At 39.9% G+C, this 17705-nt stretch overlaps 1 protein-coding gene across 1 annotated transcript in view; it reads left to right on the top strand.

The window, feature by feature from the left end:
• Positions 1-17705, top strand: part of sema5a (sema domain, seven thrombospondin repeats (type 1 and type 1-like), transmembrane domain (TM) and short cytoplasmic domain, (semaphorin) 5A) — a 129589-nt gene that overhangs the window by 76147 nt on the left and 35737 nt on the right. The window contains exons 9-12 of the mRNA XM_088918723.1: positions 462-597; positions 7478-7682; positions 11419-11626; positions 14105-14222. Coding sequence (XP_088774849.1) covers positions 462-597; positions 7478-7682; positions 11419-11626; positions 14105-14222 — 667 coding nt within the window. The remainder of the gene's footprint in view (positions 1-461; positions 598-7477; positions 7683-11418; positions 11627-14104; positions 14223-17705) is intronic.

Genomic DNA, 17705 nt, shown 5'->3' with positions numbered 1-17705 from the left:
ATATGACGTGTTGTTTATTGATGATTGTCATTTTCTCATTAATCATCTCCCTGGACATTCCCCTAGACGAAGTGGCAGACAAGTTATGAGTTGAAGAATGGCTTTCCTAATCAAACCTCCTTGGAATCCTCTTTTTAAATTTTAAAAGAAAGATTACAGACAAAGTTGATCTCTAAAGAAAAGAAGGACTTCCAATGAAATTACATTCAATTGTAGATTTTTAAGATTCTTCACGTAGTGATGTGTGCTCCTATACAGTAAATGTAACTTTCTATGCACCTATCTAAAATGAACCTTATGAAACATGTGTTGAGGACATACAGGCAGGGCAAGAAAACTCCACTGGGGCTTGTGGGCGCATTCATGCAGCTGGTGGGGCCAGCAGGCTGTGCTGTACAGACTCTGCTGGGGAGAGGGCGTCTGTCTCTGCCGCCTGGGCCTGACCACGTTCTGTCTTCCAGGAACAGCATCGCCGCCTCAGCGGTCTGCGTCTTCAACCTCAGCGCCGTGACCCAGGCGTTCAGTGGCCCGTTCAAATACCAGGAGAACTCCAGGTCCGCTTGGCTGCCCTACCCCAACCCCAACCCCGACTTCCAGGTACGTCTCCCCAGCTGCACGTTTTCAATGATGAGGTGCTGCCTATTGAAGGAGCTGCTGAGAATGTTTTGCGAATTCCTGACTGGGTGGAAAATTAGCTTTGCTTTCTTGTAGGGGATGATATTTTGGAAACTGCATGCAAAAGTAACAAGAAAGTGGTGGTTGTCTGATGGATGATATTTCTTTTCTAAACTTAAGTGATTCTATTTAGGAATGTGTGTTTTTTTACCTGATTGTGACCCTTACAGAAAGTCTGCAATATTTTCAATATTTTATCAGACTTCTTAAACCATTTTCTGGTGACCTTTGGATCTGGAAAACAAAATTGTTCATCTGACTCTTAGTGCTAAATCAGTTGACCATATTTAATAATATAGTAAGACAGCTGAAATATCTCACTCCCCCTGTCGTTCTGGGATGCATGCATTTTTTTCAGTTAGTTCGATAGTTTTGCTTCTTATTATTCATTAGTTTATTCGTTCTGTTTTTTACACTCTTGCAAAGAAAGGTGTAAGAATGATGTACAGTATAGTGAATAGAGCAGGTCTCCTAATAAAAAACCGAAAGGTCAAGACCAAACATCTGAAGAGTATTGAGCAATTTAAATGACATAAAGAAGGAGAAGCTTCAATAATTACATCCATGCAGTACAATCAATGAATTTTCTGATTACCGTTTTCCTGTTATTTGTACTGTGATAACTTGAAATTAAACAGCTGGACTACTAACCTATCACCTGCAGCATTTGTCAAATTTAATTTTACTGTCAGCTGACTATAGATTTTTCTACATATTTGTGTTATAGAAATTGACTGTATCTGAAATCCTCTACTGTATGTACAGTAGTTATAAAATCTTAGTGGGTGCCCTTTGTGTATAGGTTGTCATGTAACTTTAACATTAGTAGCAGCAGTAGTAGTACTTGCAGTCTTTGAACTCTTTGAACTTGCTAATTTAAGAGTACAGTAAAGGTTAAAAAAAACATTACATTGTATTTTAAATCTCTGTAGGACTGAGTGTTACTTGCAAAAACTGATAATCACAGTTTGTGATCTGTGTGATTAATCTAATTATTGTGCTATTATTTCACTAAAACATCAGTTGCTGGGAGTTTTCTATTGCTGTTTTTTTAGTGAAACATCTTAATTATGGAATTATACACTTTATTGATCTGAGATAAGAAAGCCACGGTTGAGGAAGTCTGATTTGTCTGTGCCACTGCTTTGTGTATCAATGAGAGGAACGACCCACTATAAACTGCTGCCAGTGTCAGGAGTGACCCTGTGCAGGTTAGTCCCCTCTGGATTCAGGAGATTTAATCCTCACCATGACCCATTGGAAACAGAAGAAGCTGGTTCTGCTTCCCTTCAGTTCCTATCTGTACTCCTCTGCCTGTATCAGCAGCGATGGGGAGACAGTTTTGACAGCAGTCATGAAAATCTTAAATTAATCAACCAAGGAGTGAAACTGGGCACTCCAAAGTGTTTCCGAGCATGAAAAGAAAATAAAATTAAAACAAAAATTAAAATTAAACTGAACCATACTTCATCTAGGCGGTGCCAACATTTGTCAGTGTTCGGTCTGTCTGTGTTTCTGATTTATCCTATAACCACCATTCCAGCATTTGACAACGTCTAAACAAAATCGACTACCCTGCTATTCTCAAGGAGTTAAGTACCCCTCTGATTTTATCAAATTCTGTTTTAATTCATCTGATGCATCCTTGATTACAGATGAAAAAAAAACACTTCTACAACCTGATATAAGCTCTTGTTGGGAAAAATATCAAATTAATTTCCCCTTTTCTTCACTCAAACTCAAATTAATATTTTTACTTTAATTTTAAAATGTGACATTACATTTACCACGTGCACAGGGAAAAATAGAAACATTGTTTTAAGAAAATATATGCTGCTAGTTATTATTGATCTGAAGTGAAGACCATTTTTTTATTGCTAATTTCCAGAACAGCTAGTGAACATAAAGCTTTTGACAGTTGGTTAAGACTGTTATAAGAGAACAAACGGCCTTGTCATGTTAATGGAAAGTATCCAATAACACATCCCAGCTACACAACTATTAAATAATTAAGATTGCAAATCATCACACGATGAAACAATAAGTGAGGAGCAAGATCTTACACTCTGCAGTTATTCAAATATTGATGAGAGAATGAATAGCATACAGTTAGTAAATTGGAAACAGACTGAAAATAATAAAAAAACAGAATGATTTCATCCACTGAAAATTGTTGATATGCGGAGGATGTAGCTTCAATATAATATGGATTTTGGAGTTAACTTTAACACTCACTTCAAAAGCTACCCAAGGAAATTACAGTTGACCTGAAAGACAAAAACTGTTGTACGTGCTGCGCCCCCCTTACATTTTAATGATAAACTGATATACGGATAACCATTATTGTAATCTACTTGAGATTTGTGTGTCTTTTCTGAAATAATAATCAATGGAATTCGTCTTTAACACTACCGTATATTGGGTTTTTTTCTGGCATTCCTTATTCAATGAAAAAAAATGACTTTGATTTAATGCTTTTAACTCTTTCGATCATAATAATAATAAACTTTATTTTATATAGCACCTTTAAAGGTGGCTTCTCAAAGCGCTTTACAGAATGATAACACCATTAAAAAAATACACAAGATATGCACAATGCGAATACACAGTTAGAGTAGACAGTTGATGGGGGTACTGAATACAGCAGGAGCAGAGGGGTAAAGAATGGAACTAGTTAAGTAAAGGCTCTTCTGAGGAAGAAGGTTTTGAGTCTGGATTTGAAGGAATTTAGAGAAGGAGACTCTCTGATATCCTTGGGGAGAGAGTTCCAGAGCTTTGGGGCGCAACAGGAGAAGCCCCCATCACCATAAAGTGCAGACTTTATTGACACATCAATTTCCCTACGGGATCAATAAAGTCTTATCTATCTATCAGATGGCTTGGGGGACAGATAGGAGACCAGCATTAGAAGAGTGAGGGCTGCGACGTTGGAGAGTAGGGCGATGGTACTACTCATCAATTTTGGTTCTTCTGATCTGACAATCAGCTCTGAGTATAAGGAGAATCTGGGAGGTGATCCCATGCTTGAAGCTTCCCTTTCCAAGTAAGCGTGTTTTCTGCTCCTCGCGGAGCCACCGGCGGGCCAGGTGATGCAAGGACTAGCGTGGTACAAAGGCACCTCCTCCGAGCGCTCTTGCTGGGTTAACACATCAGGGTGAACACTGCAGACTGCTTCTGAGGACAGGGTCACCATTCAAAACATGCAAGACGGAGCTAGAGAACCCCACAACACTTTGAATTCACTTATAGCGGCCTACAGTGACTTAGAACACATCAGTTCTGAGGACACGATACCTGTGGTGTTGAAACTGCCATTCTCCTCACCCAGGTCATGCCAAGAAGGAAAACGCAAAACAATTTTGTGTGTGTGTTGAACATTTATAGTACATAAAGTGACACCAATCATATCCAAAGTGATTTCGGTTACCAAAAAATACTCATTTTAAAATGTTAAGGCTGTTTACCTCACCCAGTTGTCTGAAGGATGGCGTTAGAGTCAGTCTTAGATATTCAAGGGAAAATGCAGGAATACCACTTTGCAGTTCAAACAGTGCTCTTACACTGGCTAGGTGCCATTGTGGTTTAATTCTGCAAGCCCTCAAGCTTTCCCATCCTTTCTACTTCAGGGATAATGTAAAAAGGTTTCTGTTGTCTCCACTCCAGTGGAGGGAGGTCATCAAATCTATGCACAATTCAAGGCAGCTTTCCTTCGTTTACAAGACTGGCTTCAGAAAGCCTGGGAGTGAGGGAGTGAATGTAAGGAGGTGCCATTGTCCAGTCCTGTTTCAACAGCAGAGATCAAAGAAGGAGTTTGTATGGCCACTAAGTCAGGAGAAAATCCACTCTGGACTAACGGCTGTCACTCTCCACTCAACAGCCGATGATGGAACTTGACGGAGAGTTAAAAGGGCTTTAGAGCAGTGTATGGTATGGGAAAGGACTGTGTCAAAGTGCCTGAGAGAGAGGCTGTGGAGCGCCCAGTAAAATGTAAAATGAAGGTGCACTCCCATTCTGTGACACCCCCACCCCCAAAATATACACCCACTAGCACATACTTTACAAGAAATATGAAAATATAATACTGTTGATACTCTATATGTACAAATTACTGACATAAAGAAGGAAATAATTCTGCCCGCATCTACTGTATTTGTTAAAGGAGCCAGAGACTTCCAGGCAACATAATTTGACCAATATAGTGTTGAGCTTAGTTTTCCCTCTGTTTTGTTTTTTTCAGGCGGTGTAAGGCATAGCATACAGTAGAAATATTAAAGGTCTATGCTTACTAAAAAGAATTGAATAGAGAATTCAACCTAGAGTTCCATGAAAAAGTATTCACCCCCTTTCACTTTTTGTGAATTTTAGCATATTTTCCCCACTGAATGTTGTCAGAGCTTCATGCGGGTCCTTATAATAATAATAATAATAATAATAATAATAATAATAATAATAATAATAAACTATACAGTAAATATATGAGCCTGGGTGAAGAAATAACACCAAATAACACCAAAAACAGTCTTCCAACACCCATTGTCCCTGTGGGAAAACATTAACAACCCCTTAGATTCAGTAACAGGTTGCACCATCTTTGGCTGCAATAACTACAACCAAACACTTCCTGTAATTGGTGATCAGTCACTCTCATCGCTGTGTAGGAATTTTGTTTTGTTGATGAACTGTTCTCAGTAACATTTGAGGTCCTTCCTTACCCAGCACTCTTCCATTACACACCATTTACTAAAGATCAATACTTCCTGAGTGTCATAGACTAAGAACTTCACCCATTGTACAGAAAGGCATGCCGTGGAATGGCCAGGAGAGCAATTAAGACCCTATGCATAGCGGCAAAAGGGGGCAACACGGAGGTTAGCCCTGGCTCAGGAGGTCAGACGATGTCAGTAAAGAAACTGATGCCCTCAGGCCGCAGAAGAGACGACCTGGTGCTAGGCGGGTCTCAAGACACCTGAACCCTCAATGCTGAACCAGGAGCAAAGGGTGACCCGGAAATATATAGCCCCACACAAAGACACACCGGAAGGACAAGCAAAGCACAGTGAGACTAGGAACAGGACAGCATAGGAGCGCCCTCTAGACATAGAAGGCATGACACTGATATGACGAAGTGCGGTTGTTCTGAATCAGACACTACGACACAGCTATTCAGCTGGTTCAATCAGTTGTTCAATTAGGCATCCCCTGCACTTCCCATCACAAAAATTAAAAAGATTCATTGAATAAAATCAATAAAACATAAAATGAGAAATAAAACAATTTTAGTTACAGTTTAGGAACTCATGACAGAGGTGTATGTGTATGAGGGTTTAGTGCTGAACAAAAATCTGTTTTCCTCTGCTCTGGAAATACAAAACTGTCACTCTTCTCTGTGCACAGCTTGTATGGCAAAACTCTTCAAATAAATTCTTTGCTCTCATTCGGCTTTGCACCCTTAGGCTGTAATAGATAATAAAAAGTGGTTTTCACTGTTGTCTATTGGCACAACACAGAATTACTCTAACATCTTAAATATAATATGTAGACCTTTAATAATGATTTATTTAAAACAAAAACATATTGGAAAAATCTCTTATTCACACATACTTGTCACAGTTAATTCAGATGACATTTTCCTGTAGGCCCAGATAAATGCCACAGTATTGTGGCCCCTGACTCCTGTGCATATTCTTTTTCGGTAATAATCATGTAATATCTGTAAATTCAAGAGTAATGAAATATTATGTGGCATTACATCAGAGTTTATTTTTCTCTAGAATATCAGACAGTTACATGATGCAATTAAAATCAATAGATGCCTGACACTGTTACCTAGGAAATAAACTCCTGGCTGTCTGCAGTTTGAGGTTAGAATGAGAGACCGTGCTGTGATAAGAAACCTGCCATCAGACTTGCCTCTGAAAGATGAGACTTCCAGGAAGGAAGGGCACGATTTGCAATGGTCACTCCTGAGCTGCTGCCTCTGATGTTAATTGAGATTTATCTGTAATTGCAGGATTAAATGTTTTCAAAGATCTGTGCTTGGCTATCTTTAGTGAAAAGCCTGACAGTGAGAAGCGAGCACTGATTTACAGCATCAAGATGCAGCTCGTTACAGTTTGGGTAAAAAAAAAACAAATCTGAGTAAAGCAGAGTAAGGCATCAAGATTAAAGGAGCAAAGCACTGAAAACATGGAAGGTATAATGCTGCAAGGGTACTGCACTTTATAATGGCTTAACAGGTTAATGCAAACTGCTTATAAGATGGAAAAGAGTAGAAGCTGATCCAGACTGGAGACTCCAGGGAATTCCAGAAGGGCAAAGACTGGGGTTTCTGTCGGTCACGGCTACAGCTCAGTGACACAAATTAGATGCTGTATATTATTGAAATATTCTGCTTTTGAACACGTGTGTTAGGAAATAATGACTGGTTAATTAAAATAATGAGATGAGAGGACTTCTCTTAATCATGTACTTTTCATGGCAATAGACAGCCTTCCGCAGAGTAGGAGTCCCCTGTGTGTCAAGATGCAGAGATTCTCTCTGGGAGCTGCAGAAGACTGGTGCCTCATCATTCTTCCTAAGATCTCCTGGTTCATTTTTCTGTAGAATATTGTTTTATTTTTTTTAAACAAACCAACCGTAACATCAGCTTGATTAAGAACCTGACAACTGCAGCTACAGAGCCGGGCTCGGGATGGGCAGGGAGTCCGTGTCTGAGCCCTGCTTCACAAGTGCATGAAATACCCTCGAAGACCCCACCCAAACCTCTTCATCTCATGACAGGGAGGTTTATTTTTCGCTCCAGTGTGGCACTATAGACTTTGGGTCGAACGGGAACCTGACAGAGAGGAACCTGCAGGATGCGCAGAAGTTCATTCTGATGCACGAGGTGGTGCAGCCAGCGGCTCCCGTCCCCTACTTCATGGAGGACAACGTCCGCTTCTCGCACATCGTGGTGGACGTGGTGCAGGGCAAGGACATGCTGTTCCACATCGTCTACCTCGCTACAGGTGACCGGTCCTTTCTTAATCAGTTAACCTTGATGTGGGTGTCCTTCTCAGTGAATTTACTTTGATGCAAGTGCCTGTTTTTTGTCATTCAGAAACAACTTAACAATAAATACAGGCTTAGTAAAAATGAAATTATATGTGGCTGCAGACATTTCATTAATAAATTGTAAATATGACTTCCTGATTAATTTTGATTCCACTGAAACACAAAATATTTTAAGCCAAATATTTCATCATAGGTTTTATAGGGTTTGTTTCTGGATGCAGTTTTCCAAAGACTGATCTGCTTTGTGATACTGCATTAGCGGTAATGGAGACAGGACTTGAATTTCAAGCTGATTGAACATTTGATCGCTATCGGTAATGACAGTTTTTCTGCTTGTTCCAAAATAATGTTCATGTTTGTTCCAAAAGAAATGGGATTCTTTGTAAAACAGACTGTGATGAAAGAGTGTTTCTAAATTTAAGAACTACAGTAGCAAATTAACAGATCTGAAGTGGAACCTGACCAATGAAGATCTCTCCAAAGGTAACCATTCAGTATATTTGTAATTTTTACAATACATCTAGCTGCTGAACATCTGTGTGTATATAAATGGGTGAGTCAGTAACATTAGTTCAAACCCCTGTTTACATCATTTGTTTATTAAAGCAAACTGAGTTCATTGTGGTCCCTTAAATCTAACCTGTGTTGGCAGGCCTTTTGTGTTTACCATTTGATTAAATTACATACATATGCAAAGGACAAATTTTTAAAGAGCAGAGAAGGAACATCCCACACAAGCCTTTGACAGATTTGTTTTCTTACCTATCACAACATTTCTGCAGACATAACAGAATAATTTAATGTGTATCAACTCCAAAGCTTGAGAGCTTTCTTCTCTGACAGAAACGTAATCTATACAAAAGGCCATGTGCCTTCCATATGTATGGCAATCCATTTTCAAACTCTTCTTGCTCCCTGTTGCTGTAACCTGCCCGGTTTGTAAACAGCATGGGATTGCAGTCAGTCACCTGTCAGTAGCAGACAGGAAAGTAATGAAAAGCAGACTCTGTTTTCCACACCAGAACGGCAGGAAGCAAGTAGGGTCTTGGGTAGCTAATGCCAGCGGCGAACACGAACTTGCTATATCTGTCCGTGGTTGTTATTCTGGGTTTCAGCGCCTGTTTTAGATTTCTTCTTTACATTATCATCATCATGGAAGTTGTGTTTCATTGTTTAGACTATAAAATCAATGCACCATAAACTACAACCATTTGTGTCAATTTCAGAAAGCTAACCAGACTCTAATAAAAAAGTGCAGTTGTGAAAATTAAAAATCACTTGCTGACCAAGCTCAGTGGAAGCAATTAATGTTTATACTGGCTTATTGCATTAAAAGGAAAATTTGACCCAAACCTTTAACATTCCAGCATTTTCAAAGGCCTGAAGCATGATAATTAGCACATTTATTTATGCATCAAGCTATATGGAACTGTTGGAGGCCAGTAAATTCTGTTTAAAAAATCATTATACCTGAAAATGTAATTATGAAAAATAATTACTTTCCTTTTTGCTGCATTTTAGATTAATACTCTTCATTATGTATGTGTATGTGCAATGTACGTATTACGTTATACTACATACATAGTGTTATAGCTGCATGCTATACTGCTGCTGTAGGCTTGTTGCTGCTAACAAAATCACCTGTGCCATTACAGAATCACAAGTTCCTGCAGACTTGAGACAATGTTTGTACAGGAATGCTAGTAGTAAGAGAGAAGCCGTTATTAAAAATCTTTACAGCTAAAAATGTGCTTAAAGTTTGCTAGTAAGCAATCAGACAAATCTGAAGCATTCTAGAAGTTTTTGGTACCATTTTATTTGAGGCAAAACCAACCCAGCATTTTAAGATCAAGATCCCATGTCCACAGTGGCACAGAGGGCAGGGGCATCATGATCAGGAAGGTTTCTCTGTGCTTGTCCGCTGAGTGTTGGAGCAGAACATCTCATTCTCTGGGCAACGTCCCAGTCAAGGTGCCTTCAAACATACAGTACCAACAGCAACCAGGTGATCTTCATTACTCAAGCGGGACTTTGTATCTTCTGCTATTCGTGCATTAATTGAAATCATGTCTTTCAGTATGGGTGTTTAAACAGGCTCAGTTTGGAAATTTTAACTCAATTCAAATTTCAGATGTGAAACACCAGATATTATTGCTAAATCGCATGGCCTAAGCTCAATATTTGGAACAATACTATTCAGTTTATCAAGTTTAGTATTTAAATGACATCATGTACTGTTTGTTTTAAATGAGATACTGATGCAAAACTCAGTCTGTTGTGTGTTTGTAGTGTGTCAGTGTGTATTCTTATGCTGTAAGCATATTTTATATACACACAAACACAATGGCTTCCTGCTTGTCTGACCAATGACAGCATGAAGGCAGACAGAAAAAAAGTGGATAATCGTCTGCTGATGTAAATTCCCTAGTAGTAGGCTTCCTTTAATGTTTTATCTGCAAATGAAAGCATAAATTACCTCCACACACACAATTTTCAAAGCAGTTTTGTGCAAACTGAATTTGACACTGGATAAGCTGCAGAAATAGGTCTTTGCACGCAGCGTCTTGAATGAAATTTTGTAAAAGTACTAATTCTATAAGTGGCTGTTTACCAGCCAGAAACACCTCCAAGTGTTCTGCAGGTAACTCGGCTGCCAGCATGACTGCAGGTTTCTGTGCACAGGGCTCTTGATTGATGGTGACTGTGTGGTGACTAAGTGTCCCACTCGGCCTCCCTATTCCTTTATATTAGCAATAAGCGTCCTTGTGAAGCCTGGAGCCTGCCTATCACTGTTTATCTTATTGAGGCCTACCAACGTGAAATTAGATGTCCTTTGATACTAATGGGATCTGGGGAAGGAGGTCTGGAATTATGTAGCAGATATTGGCCCCAAAGGGCATTACTAAGAGTTTCTACCGGTGTGAAGGTACATTTATTCTTTCATTGATATGTTACCGAGTTTCAGCATTTTTTATGTACATGTACTGATAATGACTCACTTTTTCAATGGCAGTGGCACTCTAATAATAGGAAATTGTATTTGAATTGGCCTCAGGTACGCTTTCACTCTAGCCATGGTAAGACTACTTGGGGCCTGGAACTTAGTACATTAAAACCTAATGATTATGACGGTTATAGATATTGAGGTACTTTACCTATTTTAAGTAGATTATCTCCCAAAAAGTGAACAGACACAGAATACAAGGACTCTTTATTTTCAGAACTCTTTCAATTCTGAATTACAATCACCAGGGTTCAATTTAAAAAAGATATAATAGAATGCTTAATTTAAGTAAAGACGCAAAAATAGACCGTTTACATCAACATACCCTTATGGGTTCATAAAAGCTATAGAAGAATGTAAACACACTCTAAATAATTTTTCCTGTGGGTAATACTTTTAAGTTCAATATTTTATCGTTGTTGTTTTTCTCTGACCTTTCAGTTAAGCATGGACTGCAGTGTTTCTAGGAATGGTTAATTGTACAGCCTCTGTTTATTTTTGAAAGCTCAGTAGCAAATCGATGTTTCAGTCTGCCTACTAGTAAATGGCAAAGTGTGTCATGGTCCGTCAGGGGAGGCTGTGCTTCTCAGATGAGCCTTTTTATCAGAGCCTCACATCAGAGCTCGTTTTTCTCTGTCTGCCTGAGAAACGTTTTCAATGCCCTTGCTTTTTGTTTATCTTGCCAGACTACGGAACAATCAAGAAAGTGCTCTCTCCCCTGAACCAGTCAAGCAGCAGCTGTTTGCTGGACGAAATCGAACTTTTCCCTCCCAGCAAGAGGCAGCCGATCCGAAGCCTCCTGATTCTGCACAGTCAGAGTGTTCTGTTTGTGGGCCTCAGGGACCGGGTGGTGAAGATCCCACTGATGCGCTGCAGCTTCCACAGGACACGGGAGTAAGTGGACCTGACCTGCTCGCGCATGCCTTCCGACAACTGATTCACGACCAGGAGCCTCACATTCGCATCACAGAGCCTCCGATACCGAACCAGCACCTCAAATCAGTGAAAGGAGATTCCTGCTGTTTAGGAGAAGATACTCGCTGATACAATTCAGATTTAGATATAGATCTAATTAATATGTATTTTTAAAATATTAATGATCAAATCCATAATAGCAATGGTAATCAAAATACTTTCCAAGTCTGTATTTTGTATCTGTGATATGCAGGCAGCCACTGGCACTTTCCAGAAACGTGCTCATCAGGTGAGGAGATTAAAAGATGAGCTCCACAGTCTGTAGTTTTCCATCTAACTTGTGATCCCCTGATCAAGGCGATGAAAGATAATGAAATCTGTGTCTTTCAAAGCTTTTCAGTTGTCACAGCGATCGGGCACAAGGATCCACTGTATTCAACCCTGAAACATAAAAGTTTATGAACCCACTGTGGCAAATGTAAATATGGCAGAAAAAAAATTAAATAGCGTATTCAGAAGACAGCAGTTCCTCCAACACAGTGGAGAGGCTGGTAAAGACCCTTGCATGTGAGATCAGAGATTGTATTTTCTGTGACAGTACGATAGATGAAAATACGAGATATGACTGAATAAAACGATGCTTTTGTGCATTTTGTTGTGCAGGAGAGTCAAGCAATTTCACATTGTAGCCTGTAGCAAATGCAATATATTTGCATTGCAGAAACAGTGACATTTGTCATATTTACTGCAGGGCCCTGAAGCTTCATCATAAAGAGCACCAGTGTCGCCTCTTTCCTCTACTGAGTGGGCACAGGATATGTGTCTCAGCTTGCAGTCAGATATAAAGTGTGTAAAAGCTCGTAAAAGGTTAGCCAAATTGAGCTTTATGAGACGATTCTTGTTTCCTAGGTGTTTAAATAATGAAATGACCTTTCCATTAGTGAACTTGAGGGGGTGGCCTGGGTACCAGTCTGATTCAGTACGTGAAGAGGAATGTGTTGCTCAGGACACTCTCGTCCTCTTTAACCTTCTCTCACCATGGAAGATAAAGGGCAAAAGTGTTCATTGGAGCAGGATCAAGAGCACTGGAGCCCACGTAATTTGCTTATTGTCAGAATAGTGCTGCATTTCTGCCAGTTTATATTAACACAGACAGGCCCTAATCCTCTGTCACAGAACATCAGATGTCTGAGGCGGGAGGGTCAGGGGCGTTTGCAACAAAAACAGAACGTGAAACAAAATGCGTGCCTTGTGCATTTCTGAAGTAGGGTGTTGGTTTTAACATGCTCGAGTTCACACTTAAAAATTATCACCGTTTTAACTTCTGCGTAAATATAACAGCTGTAAATTTGTCATTTTAAACTGTCGACTGAATTACTAGTATTATTACAAGCCAACAGTGCTCACTTCATTGGCATGGTGATTTTGTATTGTCTGTGATGAGAAAAAGTAGTGAGATTTCAAAAAACAGGTAGAGTGGTGCATGTGGACTCTCTATTAGTTCAAACCTTATTGAACTGTTGTTGTGAAGAGACAGCTCAGTCATGATCTGCCTTGTCCCCAGACCTAACCAACCTCTTCCTGTCGTATGGCAGCTTGATTGACCTTAGGTATAATTGAGAAAGGTTCAGCACCTTTAACCTCAGAAATATAGCATGTAGTTAATGTTATACTCCTTAAAGAGTATAACTCCTTATAGACAAAGCAGTGTACCTCATAGACAGGTTCTGCAGCAGTGCTCTGAATTTTGCAGACTGCAGAGGTATTCACTCATCTTTGTCAGAAAATGTCCAGCTCTCTTGATTAATAACCTTTATTAAGGATGGATGGTGGGGCCGCCGCACATGGCTAAAGTTGAAATGTAAGTGGCTAAGCAACACCTTCAGGGTGAATTTTTATGTTTGAAAGAGGCTGCTGAGCAGAGGCCTGTAAGGTGAAAGTGTAGAATTGTCTTTTTTTTTGGCCCTTGTCTGTTTTGAATCAGAATAAAAGTCAAGCCACAATGATTGGTTATACTAGTTCTCAGAGACTCTGCATTATTAAAAATGAGAAATAATGGCAGGTAATTAAATAACACAGCTCAGAATTCTGGATTTTAGCAGCAGTAGAAGGGCAATTTGTGAATTATTTAAGAGGAGGTCTAGCCAACTAGACATTTGATGGCTTTATGAAAATGTATTTGTAAGGCAGGTACGTTTTAAGCCTATCAATGAACTTTTGAGGGTCGTCTACCTTTGCCAATCTTTTAACTCAGTTAACATGTGGCCTGCCCATCACATACAGTAAGCTACTGTAAATTCAATGCATCTCTTGTGCAGAAAGCCAGTTCATGCTGCTGGGTGTCATACATGCCATTCAGCTGAGCAGTTATCATCTACTGTAAGAGCTTGATCGGAAATGCCACTGCAAATCTGGGCTGTGGTGCTTTTCCATGAGGGCCTCTCTGTGTGCCTGCAGGGCCTGTGTGGGGGCCAGAGACCCGTACTGCGGCTGGGACCTGGTGCTGAAGAGGTGCACAGCCCTGGAGGAGAGCCTCAGCATGAGCCAGTGGGAGCAGAGCATCACCGAGTGTCCTGTAAGTGCCTGTGGAAGAACATGGAAAGATAGGAAAAAGATTCTTCTCCGTCCTTCCTGCTGAGCAGAAATTATTCAAGGCGTAGAAATAAGAAACTTTTTCCATTTAAGTATAATTTTTTCCTAAACATTTCCAGGTGCCCTCAGACACTAAAGTCACTTTATTTTGTAAAAAAAGCATCTTTTTTATTTACATACAAAACTAAAGGAACGAAAGGAAAAGGAATCTAATTAAAGAGCTGAAAGTGCGCCTGAGTGTTCTGTGGATCTAATCTAATCTTTCTGTACCTCTTTCCGCAAGAGCAGTTTCTGTAACAGAAACAGCCGAATGAAATCTAAGGATGCCTTGGTTTCCAGTTCAGCATGACGGCTGTTTGTGTCCATAAGGTTCTGCCTGAGAGGACAAAGTAAACAGCTGCATGGAGCTCTTCCAGATCTTTATGAAGTTAGATGACTGACAGGTCTCTGTAAAGACTAGGGACATCATTTATAGGTTATTTCATAAGGGGATTCCTTTTATCTCTTTGATTTTAAACTTCAAGTTACTAGATAAGCACGTGAGAATTTCCTATCAGTATGATAGTTCACTGTCCACCTCTTCCTTGCTGTAATTCCATCATATTCCATAATGAAACAGCTCTATTCATGTCATTCTGTCAATAAGTAGATAATGGTCTTTGGGCAGATTAAAAAACCTCATTCATTGCTTATTATTGATAGCTATCTTGGCTAAAAACCGTCACTTAACAATAGTTATAGATGAAAAAGATACTTCAAATGGGGAGTGTGTGTTGGTTGCAAAGGAACAAGTAAAGGTTGATTCCGCTCTGAAAAGTAGGGTTAGACATGTTACATGATTAGACAATTAAGTTCTTTAGGTGAGAGGGAGAGAGAGGACAATAGCAGGGATATAAAGCACAGGAGAACACAGGAGTGTAGTAGCGAGATTGGAGTTCATCCTGGGTGAGGTGAGGTCAAACTTGTGATTGGTGAAGGTAGAAAACAGTTTGGAAGTAAAGATTGGTGAGGCAGCTGGAGTCCAACAGCTCAGTTTCATGTGAATTTTGTTATTAGTGTCAATTACTGGGTTGTTGACAGCTGTTCATGAGAGGGTCTCATTAGAGAAATGTGCTCTAAAGGCGAATTATGCAGTAAAAACTCACTCTGGGTCTGTGAGGTATCTGTGAGGTATCCAGTGTCTTGGGAACTGGTACAAAACGCGGTCCTTTGCTGAGCAGGGTTATAGTGAAAGAGAGGTTAGAGGGTCTGACAGAATGGGAGTGAGTGCTTTCTGGGCTTTACTTTGTGGTAGAAAGTTAAGTTTCTGGCACACTGGAACTTGTACGTCACCAATAGAGCTTGGAATTTAGAGTCCTGATGGTAATAAAATAAAGATTACCGCAGATAATTTTTTGTTTCTCTGACTGTACAGTCAGAAAGTGTAAGCTGTTGTAGAAAGAATTGGTTTTCTGGACAACTGTTGAAAAAGAGTGAATATGTAATTATCAAGTGCTGAAAATATAGTAGAAATCTGTGCCGATGAAGCAGTGAAAATGGCAAAGGAGAAACCCAGACAAAACAGCAGCATAGTTCAGTTTACCGGAAAGTCTTGTGTGGGCTTTTATTGACAAACAAGGAACTGCTGCAGCTGCTTCCAGGGGTGGAAACTAAGCACGTTTCAAGCAATCATTCCTTGGAGTAAGTACTGCAGAAAGTACTGCAAGAGATGTGACAAAAGAATCGAGAGAAGACAGATGGTCAATGATTTTGGGAGTGAACACTTTGATGATAGTATAACATAACATAACATCACTTTATTAGCCCTATACAATTTCTTGCATTAGGAATTCATCTTTTCGCATACCCCAGCTTTTCTCCATGAAACACAGACACACAGACAGGGAGAGAAGCTTAGGGTCAGAGAGCAGGGTCAGCCATTGTACAGCACCCCTGGAGCAGTTGGGGTTAAGGGCCTTGCTCAGGGGCCCAACGGAGTAGGATTCCTCTGCCTGCTGCAGGATTTGAACCGGCAACCTTCCGCCCACAGGCCCAGATCCTTAGCCACAGATCCACTGCAAAAAGACCGGAAGTCTGACCAGCACAATGATCCCGGCAGTATGTTAATAGGCTGAATGGTAATATGAATCTGTGTTAGTAGGTGGATGGTAATAGGACTTTTCTTCATCATTCTTCTATTAAGAATCAACAATCTTAATAGAACAGGAATAGAGGAGTTTACAGAAACCTTACTCATGCCCAGGATTAAACACAGCGAGGGGCAAAGGATTGCAAGCAAAGTCAATGAAAACAGCAAAATTTCAAATCACTTTGCTTTGTGTGTTAATTGGCACCGGGAGACTTGAAGGTTCTATCCCAACAGGATAAGACGGTAAGCATTTTATAAAGACTACAAAGGAGTTTCTGCAAAGGGGAAGATCCCAGTCATAAACTGGCCATCTCAGTCCTTAGACCTGTATCCCATTGAGATACTATAAATCTGGGCATGCAGACACTACTATACGAGTACCCACTTTTATTAAAGCATTTTTTTAATCTTCCTTAATGTGTGTAATATACAGTATTATTATCGTCTGTAATCTACAGCATGTACTGAAGAACAGTGAAAATGAAAAGTGGTTACATGCATACTCTATATTTTAAAAAAGAGTAGTGATTTTCACTGATGAAATTCTAGAAAAACGTTATTTTGCTTTTGTGTTAATTACATCCAACTGTAAGATTTGTATAACAATGGCTTCAAGGTGTAAAAAACAGATCTTGGCAGACCTTTTATATTCCTTGATTTTTCTGTGGCTAAACTTTCTATAGGCCACTTGGCATCATCAAGCCCTGCACATCTGTAGCTTCAACACTGACAGCAGTCTGGCCAGTTCTAATACACATGTGATTGATTTCTGTTCTCCTCAGTGCTTATTGGAAAGTCAGACAGTAGCTGTTTCAGGTCTGCTGATCAGAGTACAGAGCTGTTAGGCAACATTATAATTTGTTGATGATAATGTGGGAATCAACCTAAGACCCATACCTCCTTCTCAAACAAGACAAGCCCCCCCTTTGTGAGTTGAGAATGTTAACGACTTCAGAGAATAAGTAAGAGCAAATAAAATCTGACTTCTTGCGCTTTCTGCAGAGGCCTTTGCTGTGTGTTGCTCACCAGGGGATGCTGTAGTTTTACAAGCATGTTTTCAAAGTGTGACCTGTCTCCCCCCGAGACGGCATTCATGCTGTAGCTTGTCTGCCAGGGAGAGTGAGGCAGCTATGAATCAGAGTGATGCAGTGATTCAGAATTCAAGAGCCCGACTATGTTCTGAAAAACAAACATAAAATGAGCCTGGATGCTCAGGTGAAGAGCAAACAACCAGAAGAAAAGTGAAAATTATAATCTTGAGTGTCTTGTGCTATTCTCCTTTTGTCAGCAAAGTATCATGGAATTTCTTTTCTAGGTCAGTTAGCACATACAGTACAG

The sequence above is a fragment of the Atractosteus spatula genome, chromosome 6 (assembly GCF_055471065.1).
Source record: "Atractosteus spatula isolate fAtrSpa1 chromosome 6, fAtrSpa1.hap1, whole genome shotgun sequence".
NCBI lineage: Eukaryota > Metazoa > Chordata > Actinopteri > Semionotiformes > Lepisosteidae > Atractosteus > Atractosteus spatula.
This window is presented reverse-complemented; position numbering and strand designations above follow the sequence as displayed.